Genomic DNA, 25,132 nt, shown 5'->3' with positions numbered 1-25,132 from the left:
AAGTGTATATAAAAGACGAATGTACAGTTCTGTAAGTAAACGTGTCATAACAGCATATGTTTGAATGACCAATGCTGTAGTATCCTAATCTATATCAGTTATATCCTGGAAAGGATATAACAGCCAGCCTACTTCCAAAGCTTCAGGGCACCTACCATGTGCCCAAACCATTAGGCAGCTTGAGCTGAGTTGGTTAAAATGAATGAGTTTAGTGCTAAGCCCTTCAGAGATTTCACAACAACTGAAAGAGGCTAAGCCCCAAGAGGAAATTGCTAGAAAAAGAAAATACGTGGTCACACCTTAGCATAAAAATGACACTAAAAAACAAAGGGGTGGGGGGAGCTGCTATGGCAGCAGTGTTCATTCAAACATCTATTGTTAAAGTAAATTTATTTACACAACTGTACTATGTTCTTCATTTAATCACAGCTGCAGTAACCTAATCTATATGGGTAGATTATCATAGCTTAGAATAATATGGAGATGGAAGGAGAAAGGTCCTAATAAAGCCTGTCCTAGACCTGGAAAGGAATGTAGTTTATAGGGCTTTGTAAAAGTATGCACAGAGAACCAAGTTGCTGCTTGTAAAAGACTTTGAGCCCAACTCTTTCCAAAAAGCCACAGATGAAGCCAAGGCCCTGGTAGAGTACGCCTTGCCTGGAATAATTCTGTTGTGGTGGGAATAACAAAAGATAATAGCCTCAGACAACCAGTTGGAAATGGTTTCCTTTCACACAGGCTGTCCCCGCTTATCTTCACAAGAAATGAACTGATTGGAGCTGTCTGTGAGCATCGAGGGTATGAAGTATCCTTCTTCCTCATTTTTAGGTTCTGGAAAGAAAAAAGGGAGATGGATAGTTTGACTTAAAGTAAACTCAGATGCCACTTTAGGCATACAAAAAGGATTAGTTCTCAAATAAACCCTGCCTCTGTGGAAAAATGAGATGAGGCTGACCCACTTATAAGTGCTTGCAACTCAAGATACTTTTCTTCTAAAAGTCAGAGCAATCAGTAAAGCTGTTTTCCATGTTAAGAATCTCAAATCAGGCAGCTGAGCTGGTTTAAATGGAACAAGTGTTAGCTTCTCTCCCACGAAGTTAAGACCCCAAGAGGGAACCACTTGTTTTCTGTGAGGTTTCTGTTGTAACACTCTTTTCAAAAACATTTTGACATGAGAATGCAAGGGGATCCACGGGCACACATGCTGAAATGTCCAACAAATGAAGCTTGACAGATGGGTAATTATGGCTATAAAACAGTAACTTACACAAAAAATGTAAAACTACAGAAATAGTAGCCCTGAATGGATGCTGGTTGTTTTGTTGGCAACAAGAAAACCTCTTCCATTTCCCTATATATGATTTTTAGTAGCAGTCTTTCTTGTCTCTGTAAGTACCTGCTGCAGACTATCAGCAAACTGGTGCCTAAAAGACATCAAGATCCTATCACCCAGACAATCAGTTGCAGTTGTTAGGGGATCAGAATGTATCAAAGCTACCCTGTTTTTGTGTGAGTATACCCAGCCTGTAAGGAAGCTTGTGTCAACTTGCTCCTGGCCATTTTCAAAAGAAGGGAGAACCACTGTTGCCTGGGCCAGAAGGGAGTCACCACAATGATCTTGGGGGATTTTCCTCTGAATCTTCAGAAGTACTTACTTTGGACATCAGTCGAAAAGGTGAAAACGCATACAGGAACATTCCTGTCCAAGGAAAAGAAAAAGCATCCATCCTTCCAGGCCTTCTTGCATGGAGTCATGGAGCAGAATTTTGCCAGATGACTGTTTAGAGAGAAGGCAAAAAAGTCTAACAAAAGGGTAGTGTTTAGTTCCATGGGGAAGGATATCAGCTTGTTAAGATATATTTCATGATCTGTCAGTAAGACAGAAAGGGTAGGGTAGTTGGCTAATATGCAGTACTGGGTTTTGTTTATCGTAAAAATGTGGAGGAGTTCCAGGTCATTGTATTGGATTGCGAGTCTGGAGGTGAAATGGTTTCTTAGGAACCCACGCATGACCCTACCAACTACAATGTCTAATTTAGCTACCCTGTCTTTCATAGCAGAGCATCTGTGTGCCTAAAATTTGGAGTCACACATATTGGCAGATGAACTAACTTGGTCTTGATGACTTAAGGGGTTCAGTATACTAGTTATGTGACTGCTGGTAGTGACTGTATTTCCTACAGAATCAGAGTGAGCTGTACTTTGGATATATGCTCACTGATGGTGCCTAAACTGGCATCTATTGAGCTGGCTGAGAAAAGGATACTTCCGGTTAAGTATTTACATCGCTCACAGACAGAGTGCTTTGGGTTTAACAGTTCACTATCAATGAACATGAGGCAAGTTCATATATTGCCTCAGGATTCCATGTGCTATAAAGGCTGACAACAGAGGACAGGATTGTGTCTTAACTCCCCATGATGACCAGTGCTGCTGGATTTAAAATAGGTAAGGACCTAAAGAGCGACTAGAGATGTATAAAAACTATGGAAGTTAGCTGGATTAGGTTTATTTCAGTGTAAATCCATGCTGCACAGATCAGCACACAAGAGAGAAAGCCTGTGTGACTTTCCATTTCCATTTTGTCTAAACATGGACAGTAACTCAGTGCTATAAGAAAGGACACTTCCTGTAGTATAGGTAAAGATAATTTTACTTGTATGTATTGCCCTCCAAGGAATTGCCATTACCGCAAAGATAGATGAAAACTAACTGAAATCTGAAGCCTAGTGTTCAAAACCACCCAGGACCTGCATTTGGAGAGAGGAGCACAATCAACGGGTACAGATAAATGTTCCAAAAATTATTCCTCTAAAAAGTTCAGGATACCACATTAAATCATTCTGAAGACGATACTGCTCTTCATATAAAGGGATCAAAGGCAATAAGTATTTTATGCCCAAAACTTTCTTAATTTTATTTCATTTGTATCATTCTAAATCATAAATTACCTAAAACGAAAAGTAAATAAAAAAGGAACATTTTCGCTTTATTATCTCAGTTTTATAGCTTAAGAGTTTGCTGACACACCACTTTAAAATATTTTCTTGACTATTTAAATGCATACCTAATAAAGCTCTTAAAAGCAGCTGACTGAGGGTTGATACAGAGTGGCACTCGATTTCCTTTTTGCTGCTCCAAAACAAACTGATGGATTATTTCTGCAAAGAGAATACAACCATTAACTATATTACAGTTAGCAAGATTACAACAAAAAAGAGACATTATGACAATAAAATTATGTGCAAGTATAATTACTGTAACAACAGCTCTTAGGAGTGGACACTAGCGGTGAATCATAACAAAATGGGATTATATCCCTTACACTTTTCCTCATCCCATTTGGCGTTTTATCAGCAGTCTTTCATTTCCTACGAAAGCTTTACCTGGTCCAGAGACAGCATTCCTCTTTTGGTAATTGTGATATTTGTATACAGCCAGTGTTGCTAGGAGCTGCCTTCTGTTCATTCAGCCCATAAGCCTCCATAAAGGACTGGGACTGTAACAAGCTTTACATTTTTTAACACATTTATTGAATTACCACTTAAGACACAGGCAAAAGTACAGTTTTGTACCTACCATAAATGTAGATGTTCGAGGATTCCCTTGCTGCAGTCCTGACAATTGGGTATAGTCCGCGTCCCAGTCGGCCCGAATACCAGAGTATAAGGCTGACGTCGGTCATGGCGCCTTAGACTGACGTCAGAACGTCAGGGTACTAATGCGCATGACCGACGTCATTTCCTCAGTCTTTTCTTGCCCCAGATGTCAGAAGACCCAAAAAAACAAGTCCCAAAAACAACCTGCACCAAAAAACATGTACAATATATACAACAATATATACAAAAAATATATGCATGTAAACTCACCTACACAACCACCCCGAAACACAGAGGGGAAGGAGGGAGGGTAAATTGGACTGCAGCAAGGGAATCCTCGAACATCTACATTTATGGTAGGTACAAAACTGTACTATGTTCTTCGTCTTCCCTTGCTGCAGTCCTGACAATTGGGTAGAATCCCAAAGCAGAGGTAAGGGAGGCTGGCAAATTATAAAGTAGCAGGAGCTGACAACATGCCTTGTAAAACAGCTGTGGCAAAACCAGCCCTAGTCTTAGAGTATATAGGCAGGTGATAATGCCTAGAGAAAGTATGCACTGAACTCCAAGTAGCTGCTTCCAGAATATCCTTAGTTGCCACCCCCCTTAGAAATGCTGTTGAAGTGGCAGTAGCCCTAGTGGAATGAGGCCTAATCCCAGCTGGAACCTCTTTGCCATGATGGGAATAACAAAATGCAATGCAAAAGCCAATCCACCTAGAAATAGTTTGTTTTGACACAGGCTTGCCCTGTGAACTCAAAGCAAAAGAAACAAGTAACTGCTGAGACTGCCTAAAATTCTTAGTCCTGCTCAAATAATAACGCAATTGCCTGTGTACATCTAAAGTGTGCAAAATCTTTTCCCCTTTATTTTGAGGATCTGCAAAAAACGTAGGCAAATGAATAGTTTGGTTTAAAGCCACACTAGAAACCACCTTAGGCATAAAGGAAGGATTAGTACGTAATGAAACCCTGTCCTTATGGAAAATCAAGAAGGGCTCAACTGCCATAAGGGCCTGCAACTCAGACACCCTTCTTGCAGAAGTAATAGCCAACAGAAAAGCAGTCTTCCATGACAAATATTTCAATTCAGCAGTAGCTGCAGGCTCAAAAGGTTGTAGAGTAAGTTTTTCCAACACAAAATTGAGATCCCAAGCAGGAGTAGGAGCTCTACGTGGGGGTCTTATATTCTGTGCCCCTCTAAGAAACTGCTTGAACAAAGGATGCGAAAACAAAGGTGGGTCACAATCATAGTGAGCTGAAATTGCTGCAGCATGAATCTTTATGGAAGAGAAGGACAAACCTTTGTCCAATAATTCAGTAAGATATTGAAGAGCCACACTCAAATTAGGCTCTGAAATCTCCAAATTCTTTGCTGTACTCCAAAATAAAAATCTCTTCCATTTTTCATGCACACTCTCCTAGTACTAGGCCTTCTAGCTTCCATAATCACATTTAAAACTTGTTGAGGAAGCTGAGACCTGCTGTGCTTCAACACAGAATATGCCAAGCTGTGAGATGAAGAGATTGAAGCTTGACATTGAGCAGACGACCGTCCTTCTGAGATAACAGATGAGGAATCAGAGGTAAAGGCCATGGGGCTTCTTTACAAGACTCCTTAGAAGTGGGTACCAGTGTTGCCGAGGCCAATCTGGAGCTATCAAAATCATCCTTGGCCTGTCTTGTCTGACCTTTAATAATACCTTTGGAAGAAGAGGCAGAGGTGGAAAGGCATAGACATGAAGGTTTTTCCAACTGAAAGACAGAGCATCCACTTTCCAAGCTGTGTGATGAAACCCCTTTGTGCAATACTTTGGCAGCTGGTGGTTTAGTGGAGAAGCGAACAGATCTATGTCTGGAGTTCCCCATGACACTGTCAATTTCTGAAATACATGAAGATCCAGTTTCCACTCGTGGGGATCCATGATTTGTCTGCTTAATACATCTGCTAGGGAGTTCTGTGCTCCTGGCAGAAACCTTGCCTGAAGAGTTAGTTGCAGGCTTAACGCAGTCTCCCATAAAATCATTGCTTGCCTGCATAGAGGATAAGAATGTGTTCCCCCTTGCTTGTTGATGTACCACATGACAGTTGTGTTGTCTGTTAGAATCAACACCTGCCCTGGAAGAAGCAACTCCTTGAAAGCCATCAATGCAAACTGGACTGCTAACATCTCCTTCATGTTGATATGTAGATGCTGTAGTCTGGCAGGCCACTTGTCTTGTATCCACTTTCCATTTAGATGAGCTCCCCAAGCAGTGTCCGAGGCATCTGTCGTTAAAATCTGACTCGCCTCTGGCCGGGTCACAGAGAGTCCCTTGTTTAGGTGACATTCCTGAGCCCACCACAAGAATTCCTTTTGAAGGCAAGGTATTATTTGAATGACAGTGTCCAAATCTTGGCAGTGCTGTGTCCATACATTTTGAGATACCATTGCAGCTTCCTCATATGCAGTTTGGCATTGGGAAGCACCAGAATACAAGATGCCATGAACCCTAATGCTTGAAGGACTGTCCTTGCAGTCAGCACGGACTGATGAGATAGTTGATGGAAGTAAAGTGACAGACTCTTTTGTTTGTCCGGGGTTAAAAAGGCCATCTGGGCTGCTGTATTCAGTCTCACACCCAGAAAGCACATGTCTTGAGAGGGTACGAGTCTGGTCTATATTCCGTCCACAGAATACCCTAGGCATCTTAGCACTGCTATGACATATTCCAGATGCTGTAGAAGGTCTTCCTTTTCTTGAGCCAGAATCAGGCAGTCGTCCAAGTAAGGATAGATTTGAATGCCTTGAAGCCTGAAGTAAGCTATCACTGGAGCCAGAACCTTTGTGAATACTCTGGGCGCAGTAGATAAGCCAAAGGGCAATGCAGAGAACTGATAATGAAAATCTCCAGTTCGAAACCGCAGATACTTTCTGCAACTTAGCCTTATAGGCACATGAAGGTAAGCTTCCTTGAGATCCAAAGTTACCATCCAGTGATCCTTGCCCAGCAGAGGTAACAGTTGCTGTAACGTCAACATCTTGAACTTGGGAATGTCCAGATAAGTGTTGAGGATAGATAAATCCAAAATTGGTCTCCACGTGTTCCCCTTCTTTGGTACTAGGAACAGGCGAGAATAAAATCCAAGCCCCTTTCTGATACAGGGACTGGCTGAATGGCCCCTATCTGGAGTAACTGAGAAACTTGCTTGTGAGCCTCTTTTCTTTGTGGAGGAGGAACATCTGGCATGCCTTTGAAAGGGGCATTGTGTGGAAATAAAATCTGTAACCGTGATGAATGATATCCAGCACCCATCTGTCTTGAGTGATTAAATCCCAATTTTCTTTGAAAAGAGACAATCTTCCTCCCAAAGGAGCTGCCAGACGAGAATCCACTGGCAGCTGAAAAGGCAGGTCATTGGTTCTGCTTACGAAGGACTGACCCCTGCCCTCACCAGAAGTCTGAGCAGGTGAACTGTCTGATCTAGGCCTAAACCAACCTTGAGCCGTGCCGCTACCACGCCTAGACCTACCCCTAGACTGGGAACCATAAGCAGGATATGTCCACCCCTTAGCAGGCCAATTTCTACTAAACTTGGAGGCTGCACCTGCAAAAATCTTTAACAGTCTGCATAGACTTAGCTTTGTCCTCCATTTTCTTTAAAACTGCTTCCACAGGCGGTCCAAACAACACATCAGACTGTAAAGGAGCATCCAAAATCCTGGTCTTAACATGCTCAGCTAAATTCTGATCCTTCAACCAGGCATGTCTGCGAAGAACAGAACTAGTAGCAGCCACCCTCGAGGAGGCCTGAACAGCATCAAAACCACACTGCAAAGAATGCTTACCCACTTGTTCAGACACATGAACCAAATCCAGCAATTCTTTACACTCAATACCTTCCGCCAAAGCATCCACCTTAGATTTCAATTGTGAAAGGAGATAATTCTGATATTTCAGCATATGAAACTGACAATTCAACGCCTCATGGCTAGAGTGGTAGAAGTATATACATTCATACCCTTACTATCCAAAGCCCTCGCCTCTTTATCAGAGGGTACAGGATTTTAACCACAGAAGCTTTAACACCTTTAGGCCCCTGAGAAACAGTTTCTGGGTCCGCCCTAGGACTCTTAAACAAATACTTATGAGCTTCGGGCACCCTATAATACCTATCAGGCTTAACAGGAGCAGGAGGCAAGGAGTCAGGGTTCAGGGATGCCTCTGCAAAAACATCCTCCACCACATTCAACACAGGAGGAATAGCTAAGGGCCTATGCTGGGGTAAAAACAAGAATTCCCTAAGCCTTTTCCTGGAATCAGAGTAATCCTGGCCTTCCCATTTAAAGTGCTCCCTCATGGAGTGAAGAGTCTCTGAAAATGAAAAATCCTCAGGAGGAGAAGCTGTAGGAGTGGAATCATCCACATCAGAATCAGAATAAGTAGGAAACTCTTGCAAGTCTTCCACAGAAGACTCTGAAGCCTGTGAACACTGCTCAAAACTATCAAACTCCTGTTCCACCCTAGGCCTCTTATCAGGCGGGGCATAGAACCTCTAATCAGAGTAATCAAATCTTCTGCCATTTTAAGCATATGTTTCTTAGGCACAGAGCCCGAAATGCTAGGAGAAGCCCCCACAGAAGCTGAACTTGGCCTACCTCTAAAAGAAGCTTTGGCAACAGAAGGAGAGGCCCTAACTACCTTGGGAAGAGAGGGAAGAACAGTTACCTGAGAAGCCCCTCAGCCTGGCCTACCTCCTGAGAGGGCACATCCTGTAACAGTAAAGTATCTGCCTGAGACTCCATAGAGACTCCTGGCAAAACCTCTGGCTCCCCTGAGCCTTCTAAAGAACCGACGTCCGGGACTGCCGGTTCCTCACCCCTAGGCTTCACTGTTTTGTCCTTGCGCTTCTTGGATGAAGCGGGCGTCGGAGCATCCGACGGCATATTATAATTGCAACGCTTCCCAAACACTAACCTAGCACAATCAAGCCTCCTCTTAATAGTGCGCTTGTTAAATCTAGCACAAGAGCGGCAACCAACAACGACGTGCTCAGGCCCTAAACAAGGTATACACAATGTATGATAATCCCTATGCGGTATCTGCTTCCCACAAGAAATACAGTTATTCACTTTTTCTGACATCCGGTTAAATACTGAGGCAAGAAAAACCAAAATGTTCCCAACGGGTTACTTAGCCAACTCTGTTTCGGGTCTGAAACTCCGGTTTCGGAAAATCTCAGAACGCCAACCTGCACTCGCAAAATTGCTTCTGCATCGGACCATGCGGCAAAAAAGACTAAGGAAATGACGTCGGTCATGCGCATTAGTACCCTGACGTTCTGACGTCAGTCTAAGGCGCCATGACCGACGTCAGCCTTATACTCTGGTATTCGGGCCGACTGGGACGCGGACTATACCCAATTGTCAGGACTGCAGCAAGGGAAGACGAAGAACATCCGACATTTATACAAAAGACAAAAAGCACAGTTGTGTACACTTACCATAAATGCAGATGTTCGAGTGTATTCACTGTTGCACTCATTACATTTGTGTAATCTGCTTGCAGTAGCCCTCAGTCAGCCTGATTAACAAAGTTTTGGGTCCTGTGTCGGTTGCTGTCCCTTCTTCCATGACGTCAGGTCGGCAGGGGTATAAAACATGCAGCCAATGCCATTACATCAGTTTTTCTTGCCCCAGATGTCAGGTGCCCCCCAAACGGGGAGCAAAATATATAAATAATTTTAAACACAAAAATATACACCTCCAAACAAAAGCAAATACACCAAAAAGGCTTTTAAGTGTAGAAAAATAAAGGAGAGGCATAGTAAGAGAAAAAACAGGGGGCTGGAGGTAGGGTAACCAGGACTGCAACAATGAATACACTCGAACATCTACATTTATGGTAAGTGTACACAACTGTACTATGTTCTTCGTGTTTCATTGTTGCAGTCATTACATTTGGGTAGATTCCCAAAGCTAAGGTTGGGAGGATGGATTTATACAGTATTAGGACCAGCTATAAGGCCCTGCAAAACAGCAGTGGCAAAGCCAGCTCTGGATTTAGAGAAAATTGGTAAGTGGTAATGCTTGGTGAAAGTATGAACTGAACTCCAGGTAGCAGCTTCTAGAATATCCCTGGTAGGAACACCTCGGAGAAAGGCTGTAGAAGTAGATGCAGCCCTGGTGGAATGGGATCTGATCCCCTGGGGGATAGGTTTTCCATGGTGCTTATAGCAGAAATTAATGCAATGGCTTATCCATTTGGAAATGGTTTGCTTTGAAATAGCCTTTCCCTCTGCCCCTGCAGCAAATGCTACCAGCAGGTGTTCAGATTTTCTTTGAGATTTAGTCCTGTCCAAGCAAATTATAAGTTGTCTGTGTACATCCAATGAATGCAGAATCCGCTCCCCTTTGTTCTGTGGATTGGGAAAGAAAGTTGGCAAATGAATGGACTGATTAAGAGCCACAATGGATACCACCTTGGGCATGAAGGATGGGTTGGTCTTGAGTGACACCCTGTCCGCGTGAAAGATGATGAAAGGCTCCACTGCCATAAGGGCCTGTAATTCAGAAACCCTTCTAGCCGAAGTGATTGCTAAAAGGAAGGCTGTTTTCCAAGAAAGGAATTTTGGCAGACGATCTAAGCAGAAATCTCATGGACCCACAAGAATGGAAACTGGAACCACGGATTTTCGACATGTTGACACGCAAATGGCACAGTATACTAACCTCGAAAAAGGGCATAGTAAAATAAATTTAAAATGGGTGGCGAAAGCCAAACACATTCTGGCTAGGCTTATAAATGCCCTAGGGCAGATAGCCTAGTATGAACCTATGAACCTAAGTCTGCAGTAGCAGCTGGCTCGAAAGGAGGTAGAGTGAGTTTTTCCAATACAATGTTAAGGTCCCAGGCAGGGGTTGGAGTTCTCCTGGGTGGTCTTAAGTTTTTGGCCACTCTGAGATACTGTTTTAACAGAGGATGAGAGAAGGGGGGGGGGGGTTCTGTGTTGTAATGAGCTGAAATGGCTGAGGCATGTATTTTTATGGAAGAAAAAGATAGGCCCTTGTGAAGCATCTCAGTTAAGTATTGCAAAATCTGAGGTGAACTGGGCACTGATGTGGTCATCCCTTGAGATTGATTCCAGGCACAGAATCTTTTCCATTTGTCAGCATAAGATTTTCTGGTACTAGGTCTTCTTGCCTCCAAAACGACATCCATCACAGGTTTGCTGAGGGATGCTAATGGATAATTTAGGTGATCAGCCAAGCTCCAAGATTCAATGTGTGGAGCTGAGGGTGCAGAATTTGGTTGTTCTCCTGAGACAGTAAGGAAGGTGTCTGAGGCAGGTGCCATGGAGAAAGTTGTGGCAGACTGCGTAGGAGTGGGTACCAGTGTTGGCGAGGCCAGTCTGGAGCAAGCAAAATCATCTTTGGTTTGTCCTGTTTTACTTTTAGTAGAACATTGGGGAGCAAAGGCAGAGGGGGGAAAGCATAGACTGATAGGTTTTCCTAGCTGAAGGACAGAGCATCCACTTTCAGGCTTTTTTTGTGAGGAGTTCTTGTGCAAAATTTGTCCAACTGGTAGTTCTGGGGTGAGGCACAGAGATCTATGTCTGGGCTCCCCCATTTGCGTGTCAACATGTCGAAAATCCGTGGTTCCAGTTTCCATTCGTGTGGGTCCATGAGATTTCTGCTTAGATCGTCTACCAAAATATTTAGCTTTCCTGGCAGGAATTGGGCTTGTAGTTGTACTTGATAGCTCAAGGCCGTGTTCCACAATGCCATGGCTTGTCTGCAGAGGGGGTAGGAATATGTACCACATAACTATGGTATTGTCCGTCTTTGCCATTAGTTGTCCTGGATGACGGTAGTCCTTGAAGGCTGTCAGTGCATTCTGTACAGCTAGCATTTCTTTGTGATTGATATGAAGATGCACTTGATTTGGGCTCCATTTGCCCTGAATGCACTTCCCTGCCAGATGAGTCCCCCATGCATAGCCTGATGCGTCTGTGGTTAGGGTTTGGGCGGCAGGTGGTGGTGTGAATGGCAGTCCCTTGTTTTGGTGACAGGCCTCTGCCCACCATAGGAACTCTAGTTGCAGGCAAGGTATGATAAGAATCATTGTTTCCAGGCTGTGACAATGCTGACTCCATAAACTTTTTAAGTACCACTGAAGTTTCCTCATATGCAGTCTTGCATATGGAATTATAAGAATGCAGGAGGCCTTGAACCCCAAGGCTTGCAGTACTTGTCTTGCAGATAGCAAGGTTTTTGTGGCCACCTGCTTGAAGTAAGTCACCAACTGAATTTGCTTTTCTGGCATAAGGTAAGCCATCTGGGCAGTTGTATTCAAGCTTGCACCCAGGAATGTTATTTTTTGAGAGGGCACTAGTTGTGATTTCTTTTAATTTATGGTGTACCCTAGACAAGTTAGAACCTTTTTTTTTTTTTTTTTTTTTTACAAACGCCAGAGGTTTTAGAAGAATGGCCTTGCTTTCTGCCTGAATTAAACAATCGTCCAGGTATGGATATATTTGAATATTTCTTTGCCTGCAAAATGCAATTACTAGAGCCAAGCACTTTGTAAAGACCCTCAGCGCAGTAGATAAGCCAAAGGGCAGTGCAGAGAACTGATGATGCAAAAAGCCTGCTTTGAAGCGGAGGTATCTTCTGCAAGATTCCCTGATTGGGATATGCAGGTATGCCTCTTTTAGATCTAGAGTTGCCAACCAGGCATCTTTGCCTAGCATAGAAAGTAACTGGTGAAGAGTCAGCATCTTGAATTTTGAAATGTCCAGGAAAGTGTTTAGAGTAGACAAGTCCAGAATTGGACATCATGATTTGTCTTTTCAGGGTACCAGGAAGAGTCTGGAATAGAAACCTTGTCCCTTTCCCCCTTCTGGTACTAGTTGAATAGCCCCCATGTGTAAGAGGGAAAGTACTTGTTTTTGAACCTCTGCCCACTGATTTGGGGGCAGGTCTGGCCATCCGCTTGGAGTTGGCAACGTGTGGAAATGAAATCTGTATCCCTGGGACACTATACTTAAAACCCATTTGCCAGTTTTTTGCATGAAGTGCCAGTTTTCCCCCCAAGGGGTGGCTAAAAGGTAAGTGCTTGGTAATTCTAAAGGAAAGTCATTGAGACTGTTTACCACAGGGAGGTGACTTGCTGCTTCCAGATTTGGAAGAGGAGGCACCCCATTGCTTAGATCTGAAAGTCCCTTGGGACTGAAACTTGGAGCTTTTGGCATGTCTGGGTCTGGCTTGAGTGGCTCTGGAAGGAACTGGAAAGGACCAGTTCTTAGTAGGCCATTGCCTATTAAATCTTGGAGGTTGCACTTGTAAAAAAATCTTTCACAGTCTGCATAGATTTAGCCTTATCTTCCATCTTTTTTAGAACTTCTTCAGCCTTATTGCCAAACAGACGGTCCTGCTGCAAAGGAGCATCCAACAATTTTGCTTTAACATGATCAGGCAGAGATTGCTACTTAAGCCAAGCATGCCTTCTAACACAGACCCAGTAACAGCAGCCTTGCAAGAGGCCTCCAAAGAATCAAAACCACATTGCAAAGTATGTTTTTCAACTTGTTCAGTTGAATGCAATAAATCCTGTAAATCTTTATTTTCCACACAGTCAGAAATCAACATTTTCTGTTTAAGCAGTCCCATGATATGCTGCTATTTTAGCATATGGAATTGACAGTGTAAAGCCCTGATTGCCAAGGTTGCAGAAGTATGAGAAAAAGAGAAGACCTGCTCCACCAAACCACCTTTAAAACTCTCAGATTAAAAAAAAAAAACTTTAACCTAAATAGTTTCTTATCTGATTTAAGCTCACTCAAATGGGACAATCCTACTCCCCCTAGACCAAGCAGTTTCATATTTCAACACCAGGTTCCTAGCCGTCCTAGACAATTATGCTCCCATACGTGGAATCAGAACCAAAAACAAAATAGCTCCATGGCTAACCAATACTACTAGATAAAAACTAACAGCCAGAAATGCAGCATGGACCTCTTGGAGAACCACCAAATCCCCTCAAGCCCACCAACTATTCAAACAATTAAGAAATGAAGCAAAAAGATCCATCCTGTTAGACAAGCAAAGCTATTATGTCAACTTACAGCCAAAACACCAAAATCAACCTCAAAAATTTTGGTCAGGCTTGAATAAACTACTACACCCAGGTGAATATGCTACCCCTACCTCATCAACAACCTTACCCCTGATTCTGTAGCTAAGACCTTTAACACTTTCTTCACCGAAACTGTAAAATCCCTTGCTAATAATCTATCTCCCTCCTCCTCAACTACTAGCACAGCTAATCAGGTGAATCCCCCCCTTAAAATTCGATTATATACCTACAGACTATATCAAATCCTTACTAAAGAAATTAAAACCTACTTCCCTGGCTGCAGACCAACTTCCCACAGAGTTTCTACAAAAAGCTGCCAATGTAATAGCTTATCCTATCTCCATCTTAATCAATCGTTCTATCCAGGAATCTTACGTCCCCCCCCCCCCCATTTGGAAAACAGCTCATATTATTCCACTTCATAAAGGTGGAAACTCCACTGAACTTTATAATTATAGACCTATAGCCATACTATCTCCACTAGCCAAAATAATGGAGAAATGCATACAAAAACAACTTTTAAACCACATGACCCACAATAACCTCCTAGCATCATCCCAGCACGGTTTCAGACTAGCCCACAGTACTACCACTGCCCTTCTCACATTCTCCCACAAAATAAACCAAAACTGCAATCAAAACCTGCTTTCCTCTGCCCTCTTCCTCGATTTGTCAAAAGCATTTGACATGGTTAACCACAACCTACTCTTAGACTCTCTCAAATCCCTGTCCATAGAAAACCCTGCAATCAAATGGTTCCACTCTTACTTGCACAGTAGGCAGCAAGCAGTCCTGCGGAAAGAGCATCTATTTCCTCTTTTACCTGTCACTCTAGGAGTACCCCAAGGTTCTATTCTGGGTCCCCTCCTTTTCTCTATTTTCATAAACGACCTGCCCAAAGCTATCCGTCATGCTACTACTATACAGTACGCAGACGACTCCACGCTAATCTGCTCTGCCACAACTCCTACAGAATTACAATCCCTATCCCAAACAACCTTCAACAAAGTACAGAACTGGCTTAATAATAGTCAGCTCTTATTGAACCCAAACAAAACCAAACTTCTATTATTCTCCCCCACCAGTAAGATAACACTACCACCATTTTCAGTCTCTTCTCAGAATGGCACCATAATTTCTCCAGAACCAACTACTAAACTGTTAGGTATAATCATTGATAATCTAAACTACAATGCCCATATAGACAAAACTATAAAAGCAGTAAACAAAAAAATAGGCTCCATGTATAGGATTAAGAAATTTCTAATCCCAACTGCCAGAACAGCCATAGCTCGCACACATCTTCTGTCATCCCTTCTCTATGCATCACCCATCCTCACTAACTTATCCAAATCAAATCTCAACAAAATCACTAAATGTTACAACAATATAGCGAGATTTGCCACAGGCTCACAATACAGAACTCACCACTGCCATAATCTTCAAAAATTAGGCTGGCTATAGCTACCCAACCAGATCTATTATAACCAACTCATAGTAACTCATAAAAACCTCCACCAACCTTCTCACACCCCCAGTCTAGCTAATATCATTACCCCATATTGCAACCTAGCATCCCTTCGCTCTTCCAGCAGAATGCTAGTACAACCTACCAAAGCCAACAACTCTGCCAGAGATTCCTTATTCTCTAACACTGTTGGTAAAAAAAAAAATGGAACTCCCTTCCTGGTGAACTAACCACAAATTGCTCCTTGCCTCACTTCAAAATATCACTAAAGACACACATGTACAATAACTGGCTATGTCCTTGTCTAAACCCTGACTAAAATTCAAATTATTCAGTCTGAGTTACTTCACTGACTTGAGTTTCAACTAAAGCTTGTCTCAGTCTTAGCTAGTCCCCGTCAAACCCAACATTACTCATATAATCTATTAAACCATCTTAGCTATCTAAGATAATTTCCCTTTTTTCTCTCCGTACCCTCCTTCAATTAATTTCTTCTACCCCTTTTTATTAGCTCTGGCTTCCATTATCAGAACTGTAACCTCCGTTCTCAACCTCTGCTGCTTTCTACCTAACCTGCCTTTCTCTTATCTCATTCTTCCTCTCTTTCTTTATAAATGATTTTCCTTTACCTGTTTCCTCTTCTTATACCCTCGTTTCTCTTATACGTTTTATTTTTTCTCCCTTTATAGTTTCCCTCCACCTCCCACGTTGTTGTTGACTCTTATCTAAATATAACCTTACTTTGAACCTTTTTTTCATTATGGAACCTATTTGTGGTTGTCTTTTTATCTTTGTTAAATTGCTTAATATCTCAGTAAATATTACCTTACTCAGACCATTCTCTTAAATATGTAACCTATGTGTATTTTTCTTTTGATTTTGTTTAATTGCTAAATATTGCTGTATACTGCATTTTAAATGTTTATCTGTTTGGAGCTTTTCTCCCCGGGCCTCCGCTGAAAATGGATATGCATCCAGTCGGACTTTCCCAGTTAACAAATGTAAAATAAATAAAATAAAAATCTTCTTACCCCATCTATCCAGCGCCCTGGAATCCCTATCAGAAGGGGTAGGATTTTTAGCAGTAGAAGCCTTAATGCCCTTGGGGCCTTGAGAAATGGTTTCAGGATCCGCAACAGGAAAGGAATTTGTGGGAGTCAGGAGCCCTGTAGTATCTGTCTGGCTCACAAGGAGCCAGAGGCAGAGAATCAGGAGCCATGCTAGATTCTGAAAACACATCATCAACAATGTGTAGTACAGTAGGTATAGCCAAAGGCCTATGCTGAGGAAGAAGAAGAAAATCCCTAAGCCTCTTTTTGGATTAAGGAAAATCCTGACTTTCCCAGTGGAAATGTTCCCTTAAGGTATGTAAAGTTTCCCCAAAAGAAAAATCCTCAGGGGGAGAAGCAGAAGGAATGGAATCCTCTGCATCAGAGTTCTCATAAGTAGGTATAGACAAATCCTGTTCACTAGAAGAGTCAGAAGAAACAGAATCCTGTTCAGATGATTCATAGTCAGGTTCAGCCCTAGGCCTCTTTGAAGGAGGGGGTTGGCTACCTCTGATTAGAGAAATGAAATCTTCAGCCATTTTGATCATTTGTTTTTTAGGCATAGGGGCCTGCACATGTGGCCTAGGCGTCGTTTTTTTTAGACATAGATCGAGATTTTGGCCTTAATATTGAAGATGGCGTGGGTTTAATATACAAATTTGTAGGCCTGAATACACCCTCATAAGCCGGTGTCTGCACAGCTGCTCCGGACCCATTCAAGGTAGAGACATCCGTGGGTTTCATAATTGAAGCATCTTGTGGCATACTGAACTCTGAATGGGTCTCAGTAGAGGCCTACGCATCAGAAGTAGCGGGTATCAGGGGCTGCAAAAGCGCTTCACTGAGTACCGGTGAACTGGCGACTGGCTTAGGAGAAGTGTTGTCGGCAGTTTTGGACCTCAATGGCCTGTCTCTCTTTTTCTTTGCTTTTTTTAGGTATTCCGGTAGTCGGATTGATAACAGACGTAATTTCTGGATAATTAAACCGTGATCCAAAATATTTAGAAGCAAAAATGTACCGACGATGGATAGTGCGTTGATTAAATAAAGCACAAAACCGACAGCAAGGTAAGTCGTGGTCAGGGCCTAGGCAAGGAATACAGTACAAGTGAAAATCCTTATGAGGTATTTGCTTCCAAAAAGTAATACAATTATTAACTTTTACTGACATCGGTAAGGAGCAATAAAGTTTCCCCAATGGGGTACTTAGCTTTTTAGTTGAAGACTTCGGTTCTGAAACTCGAAAACGAAAATTTCAGGAGTCTGCTGACCGGCACTTGCGAACTGCTTCTGCTTCGGGCACTGCGCGGCAAGAAAGACATATGTAATGGCATTGGCTGCATGTTTTATACCCCTGGCGACCTGACATTATGGAAGAAGGGACAGCAACCGACGCAGGACCAAGACTTTGTTAATCAGGCCGACTGAGGGCAACCTGCCAGCAGATTACACAAATGTAATGACTGCAACACTGAAACACGAAGATAATCATATTAACGTGATCCCAGTTACAATCATTACACATCACACACATTGTTTTTTATAACCACCATCAATCTAACATTACATAAACTGATCAATACCTGCTTTCCCTCAAACCTCCCTCCTCCAAAACATTCTGCATGTACTGTTCCTACAATTTCCACTTTTTCTATGTGATATGGTCCTATCCTCTTCTACAGATCCCACTTCCAGGTCTTTTGTCTCAGTTACAATATTCAATATTTTAAATACAGTTGGTTTAGGTTTCAATTTCCATTTTCTAGTAATTGCTTTTTTAGCAGCCACCAGAGTTAAACTTAACAAGGTCTTACTATGTCTAGGCCAATTTGGATCCTGTATTCCATGTTTCTTTAAACGCATTTGTTCACCCAGTATTTCTGACAGACTACTCTGTAGGGAATTTTTAAAGTCTGCCAACTCATTACAGTCCCAAAGCATAAGTTCCCAGTTACCTCCTCCTTCCTCCATCATACCTCCAACATTTGTCATCTGCCTGAAGAAAAATTCTTTGGAGTCTGCTTGGGGTATATAAATACCTATGCAAACACTTCCAAGCACAAATCCTAAATCTTCTAGACTTTGTTGCATACAGTGGATATAAAAAAGTGTACACACCCCTGTTAAAATGCCAGATTTTTGTGATATAAAAAAATGAGACCACAATAAATCATTTCAAAACTTTTCCCACCTATGTGACCTACAACCGGTACAATTCAACTGAAAAACAAACAAATCTGTTAGGGGAAAAAGATAAAAAATAAATGTACAATATGCTGGCTGTGTGCACACCCTTAAACTAATACTTTGTTGTGTGTGCACACTCAAACTATTATTTTGTTGAAGCACATTTTGATTTAATTACAACATTCAGTCTTCTTGGGTACACACCTGCCATCAATTAAAGACAATCTGATTAATTCCAAATAAAGTTCAGCTGTCCTAGTAAGATTTTCCTGACACTTACTCAGTTGCCTACTACAGAAAAGCCATGGTTCGCAGAGAGCTTACAAAGCATCAAAGGGATATCATTGTTGAAAGGTATCAGTCAGGAGAAGGCTACAAAAAGTTTCTACAGCATTGGATATACCATGGAACACAGTGAAGACAGTCATCAAAAAGTGGAGAAAATATGGGACAACAGTGACGTCGCAAAGAACTGGACGTCCCTCCAAAATTGATGAGAAGACATGACAAAACTGGTCAGGGAGGCTGCCAAGAGACCTACAGCAACACTGAAGGAGCTGCAGGAATTTCTGGCAAGTACTGGTTGTGTACTACATGCGACAACCATCTCCCGTATTCTCCATATGTCTGGACTATGGGGTAAGGTTGCAAAATGGAAGCCTTTTCTTACACAGAAAAAGATCCAGGCCCAGCTAAAATTTGCAAAACAATACATCAAATCTCCCAAAAGCATGTGGGAAAATGTGTTATGGTCTGATGAGACCAAGGTTGAACTTTTTGGCCACAATTCCAAAAGGTACGTTTGGCGCAAAAACACTACTTCGCATCACCAAAAGAACACCACCCCCACGGTGAAGCATGGTGGTGGAAGTATCATGCTTTGGGGTTGCTTTTCTTCAGCTGGAACTGGGGCTTTAGTCCAGGTGGAGGGAATTATGAACAGTTCCAAATACCAGTACTTCTGGCCCAAAACCTTCAGGCATCTGCTAGAAAGCTGAAGATGAAGAGGAATTTCACCTTTCAACGCGACAATGACCCCAAGCATACATCCAAATCAACAAAAGAATGGCTTCACCAGAAGAAAATTAAAGTTTTCCAACGGCCCAGCCAGAGCCCAGACCTAAATCCAATAGAAAATCTGTGGGGTGACCTGAAGAGGGCGGTGCACAAGAGATCCCCTTGCAATCTGACAGATTTGGAGAGCTTTTTCAAGGAAGAATGGGCAAATATTGCCAAGTCAAGATGTGCCATGCTGATAGGTTTCTACCCAAGAAGGCTGAATGCTGTAATTAAATCAAAAGGTGCTTCAACAAAGTATTAGTTTAAGGGTGTGCACACTTATGCAACCAGCTTATTCTACATTTTTTATTTTTTATATTTTTCCCCAACAGATTTGTTTGTTCTTCAACTGAATTGTACAGGTTATAGGTCACATTAAAGGTGGAAAAGTTTTGAAAAAGATTTATTATGGTGTAATTTTTTTTATATCACAAAACCCTGGCATTTTAATAGGGGTATGTAAACATTTTATATCCACTGTATTTGGGAGCTATACATATGTCCTCCCATTGTTTCTTTGTGAATTGCTTATCCAGTCTCCGTTCCCAATCTTTTCTAACCTCCTCTGACTGATTCCTTTAGCTATCTTGCAATATTTTATACATCCTACTAATTATCCCGTCTATAACACCAACTTCTGTTTCAGATTTAAGTAGAAACTGTACCACAGAAAATCTTTCACTTAGGATTCCCTTATCCTTTTCTCTTTGCCTATACTCTGACATCAATCACTGATAGTGAAGGCAGTCTCTAGCTTGCAGTCCAAATGTCTTCTTGGCCTCTTCCCATTCTATTATCTTTCTCTCTCTAGTTATCTGCTATCAATGCCAGTTTTCTCCAGTAATTTCCAGCTCCCTCTTGCCTGTTCTCTGTACCCCTAATTGCTGTCATCCCTATCGTAAAAAAATCCTGTTTGCTTGTATTGGCTTAGTTCTTAGAATACTTTCTGCTTCTTTATGAATATAATACTCTGTATGGCTGATATTATTCTCCTTAATGATCTGCATCCAAACCTTCTCCCTTTCCATATTTATTGAATCCCTACCCCCCAACAGCCTCCTTTTCCACACTGAATTATAGCTTTCTGCTTGTGTTATATATATGAGCTTTAAATGTGTAGCTCTACATCTTTTCAAATCACATAACACTAAATCACCTTGTTCTGCTGGAAGGATCAACTTATCTCACTTAAACCTTGCCTCCCAGATAAAATCCAACTTTTTATTAATTACTGTCATCAACTTCTCCTCCTGTATATACAATTAAAGGGACTACACACATTTTCACTGCTTGCATCTCGCTATCCAACAAGAGCTTCCAGTTTCTCTGTTTTTGTATTATCTTTTATTTAGTCTCTTCCCTCAAATCCTTTGCTGCCATAACCAAATCCTTTTTAATCCATACTCCTAAGCACTTTATTTTGTGTCCCCATAAATATGGGTATTGTTGAACCAATCCATGCATGGGTGCATTGTTTACAGCTATAGCCTTTGTTTTATCTTCATTTTATATATAAAAAGACTTGGAACGGTCTTAAAATGTTCCACAACACTGAGATGCACTTTTTTGGCATTATCAGGTACAAAACAATAACGTCTGCAAATAAAGCCGACTTTTCTTGATTAACAAACCAGTTATATCCTTGAATTTCCAAGTCCCTTATTTTGTTTGCCAATAGCTCTAAGTATAACACAAATAAAGGGAAAAAAGGGCATTGCTTCCTGGCTCCTCTGTTCAGAGACAACTTATCAGAGAGGAACCCTCCCGCTTTAGTTTTTGCCTCTGATCCCACATACATCCTCCTAATTTACCTCATTGTATCAGGGAATGCAAATGCTTTCATTGCCCTATATATAAACACCTGGCGTGTTCTGTCAAATGCTTTCTTTGTATCAAGACCCACCAACAACAGTGGCATTTTTGTATATTCTGCTTCCTTCTGGAACAACACTGTTCTATTAATGTTGCCAAATCTTTGTTTCTCCTCCACAAAACCACACTGATCCATACCTAGTAATTTTGACAACACCTTTGCCATTCTTTTACCTGTCATAGACAAACACTGTATAATCATGGTTTAAAATTGAAGTGGGCCTACATCTTTACTGTCTAGGTATTTCTGGCATCACAGCTTTCTGCCACAATGTTAGTGCTGCCTCTCCTTTTAAAACACTGGTAAGTAAAACTTTCCAGATCTTTATCATTTCTTCTCTCCTAGTGGAGACTTAACTGCAGATTGATTGTACATCATAGCTGTTTATCTCATCGCTTCCCAACTTAAATGTTAATCTTTCAGCCTCATGTTCCCCTAACTCTGGCATACTTAAGATTTCCATAAAAATTTCCAGTTGCGCTCTTTCATGGTTTTCATATTTCTCTGCTTTACATTTCTGAAATATCTCTAATACTTCTACGGGATCTCTGGTTATTTTTCATGCTATAGGCTCCCTACATTTGTAATAACCCTTTCTACTTTCTGCTACCCAAGTCCTTGTACTAAAAGTTGTGCACTGCAGTCATTATCAAAAACAGCTGTTTAACAGCAATCCTTCTAAACTCATGGATATTATCCAGTACTCCTTTATTTTCTCTTTAGCACTCTGCAGTTGTGCCTCTTCTTGTGTGTGATTTCCCTTATTCTGCAATACGTTAACCACTGTCAGCACCTATAAATAATTCCGGTTACTTCTTAACCATTTCTCTTTTTCTTTTACTTCTACCCTGTTTTTCAACCCCACTTTTATTTTAGCCCATTCCGAAGAAATTTCTATCTTCCCTAATAATTCTTAAATGATTTCCACTACCCATTCCTTAAATTCCTCAAGTTTTAACAGGAAGGTGGGAAGTGCAAGCGTTTCATTTTTACTTCATTACCCTGTATTTTTATCCTAATTATTGGAGCGTGATCTGAAATAGTTACTGGACATGTATCAAAGTTTCCAATGAAATGTACATGTTCAAGCGAAACAGAATTTCTGTCTAGTGTAGCCCACTTATTGTGCCTTGAGGAATAATATGTAAATTCTTTTCAAATTCCTACTACTGAATTCACATCTTCCATACCAAATATTTTCATAAGTTTCTTCAGAAATGCACTCTCTTCACTTCTCACATTTATTCACCATGTACACAGGATGGCGTGTAATTCTGAAATTCTCCTGCCAGATACAACACCTAGCTATTAAAAGTGCTTCCCTGGATGGGTCAAACTCTTATGACTCTGTAGTTTTCTGTAAGTTCAGAAGGGTGTGATCTCAGTTTCCCTACCAAATTTAAATTCATAGGGAATAAACCGTCTTTTGGGAAGATTTAAATGAAGCACTCATTTAAAGACAGTTTTTATAGTTGGATATGTTGTAATTTGTAGAAAAGTTGGTAAGTAAGCTGAATGTATAAAGCATGGGTTTTAATGGATGGATGTGGTAAATCAGAAATGAATGACTAACAAACAATTCAGCAACAGTGAAATGTGACAACGTAAAGGATCCAAACCCTGTGACATGGTCCATCAAACATGCAGCTTACATTTCTGAATATATGATTTTCGAGTACTAGGTCTCTTTGCCCCGTATAATATAAGCAATGCCTGAAGGACTATGAGTTGCTGTTAGGAATCAAAAATTTCTGTTCAAGCAGATTAATTTCTGACACTAAGATACAAGTCCTCCATTCTGATATTGGGATACAAAGCTCTGTCCTGCTGTTTGTCAGTATAGACCTGTGTAGAGGTAGAGTTACCATATACCGCAGAAAACTTAATTTGTAAATGTCATGGATAAAAACTGTCCTGAAAAGCTGTCACAGTGTCCTGTACACTGCTTTCTGTTCTTTCACACTGACTTTTCCTGTTGAGACAGCTAACAAACTTACAAGCTGCTCCTAGGCAATTTTGGCATAAACTAAAGTGTGAGTTGCTGAACTGCAAAACTCAGAAAGGAAATGAATTATCATTCTGCTGGATCAGTTTGAAACATCTATCTACCAGAGGAATTTGCTTCTTACTAAGAATCATCACTTCCGGTGGATCCATGGGTGAAGACCACAAATTTCCAAGATGTTAATGAGCTTCCCTCATAGGATGCCTTGCATGACTTACCACTAGCATGTAATATGTTCACCCCTGAAAATCTCAAACTGTTTACTGTGATTACTGCTGCTGGACAAGGTCTGTTGGGACTGTTTGAACTGCCACTGTATTTTGCAGGGAAAACCTTCGTCAGAACTATATATGTATATATATATAGATATATATATATATATATATATATATATATATATATATATATATCACTGCCCTCAGAAAAACTACTGATGTTAAAAAAGCCTTTTGCAATTTACAATTATCCTCAGACACAGAATGAATGGAACTGCTAGTTCTGTTTGAGGGATCAACGTGTTCTTTAATCTTTCCACTATCAAACAATTATCTGAATATAGGGAAAAAGTTATGCTTTGATTTCTATTGTGTCAAAATAACTAGAGCTAAACACCGATTAGATACTCCAATGCAGTGGTAGTCCAAATGTCAGAGCTTTAAAAGTGCAAATGATACTATCTTATCTGGAATTTTGAGTTTTTTTTTTTTTTGTGGGAAAGTCTCAATAGACTATAAAGCTGGGCATCTTACATAACCACGCAGAATGGCAGCATTAAAAAAAAATAGTGCAGAAGTCAGAGTCACTCACTACCATGAAAATTGCTGATGGGATTTACATTTGCAGAACTGGTCCCTTTATTTCAAATTGTTTTAGTGCCATAAAAAGACACAGCCTCTCTAACCTACAGGAGACTTCTGCACTGAATTACTTAACAAAAGTCAATCTGCTATGCGTAAAGTTTGTTGCACTTCAGGATGTGGTTTTCAAGATAAATTTGTCGTGTTTGAAGAAATTCTACTGTATATTGTTGCTAAACTGTCTGCAGAATCCACTTCTCTGCCAAGTAGTAACATGACTCTGAAATTGGCATCCTGGGTGTACTGGGAAAGGGGAAGGGGTAAGAGGGAAGTAGCATTCATGCAGTATTTCTTTGGTTGCACTTCCTGCTTCCTGTATAGCTTGGAATATTACTGGATTGCTACCCTTTCAAATGCTTCTGCTGGCAAAATTCCGGGAAGCCCATTTCCTCTGTCTTACAATGATTACAATTATTTTGGTATTGAGGAGAAGGGAGTACATATCTGGTTTTGTCTTTCTTTTCAAGATCCACAATACCATTTGCTGGTTGATCAAACAAACTTGCCCTGTCACAGAAGCTTTAAGTAATTTGTCCTTGATATAATCATTATAATACTTATTTTCATATCCATGCAAGTTTTCTCAGAACAACCCCTGACATGACATCCTTTAATGAACCATCAACAGTATCATAACCACATTTCATTGCATGAACTCCTATGTACTACTGCAGACAATGTTTTTTATTCTATTACTATCATTACTACTAGGAACAGAATGTAAGCTTTTTCTGAATCCAGTCTAAATTAATCTTCAATAATAGGTTCATAGGTTCATAGGTTTATACTAGGCTATCTGCCCTAAGGCATTTATAAGCCTAGCCCAAATTATTGTGGCTTACGCCACCCCTTATATGAAAAAATACTGTGCCCATTAGTTTGTTGTGCCTCTGTCCAGCAGTGACCCAAAGTAAAGA

The 25,132-nt window shown here is 41.1% G+C and overlaps 1 protein-coding gene across 1 annotated transcript in view; it reads right to left on the bottom strand.

Moving 5' to 3' along the window:
* Nucleotides 1-25,132, bottom strand: part of NLK (nemo like kinase) — a 1,170,696-nt gene that overhangs the window by 76,553 nt on the left and 1,069,011 nt on the right. The window contains exon 10 of the mRNA XM_044054405.1: nucleotides 3,068-3,161. Within this exon, the coding sequence (XP_043910340.1) occupies nucleotides 3,068-3,161 (94 nt within the window). The remainder of the gene's footprint in view (nucleotides 1-3,067; nucleotides 3,162-25,132) is intronic.

Source organism: Protopterus annectens, chromosome 13.part0 (genome assembly GCF_019279795.1).
Source record: "Protopterus annectens isolate FY-2018-M chromosome 13.part0, PAN1.0, whole genome shotgun sequence".
NCBI lineage: Eukaryota > Metazoa > Chordata > Ceratodontiformes > Protopteridae > Protopterus > Protopterus annectens.
Note: the sequence above shows the minus strand (reverse complement) of the source record. Positions and strands in the feature narration are given on the sequence as shown.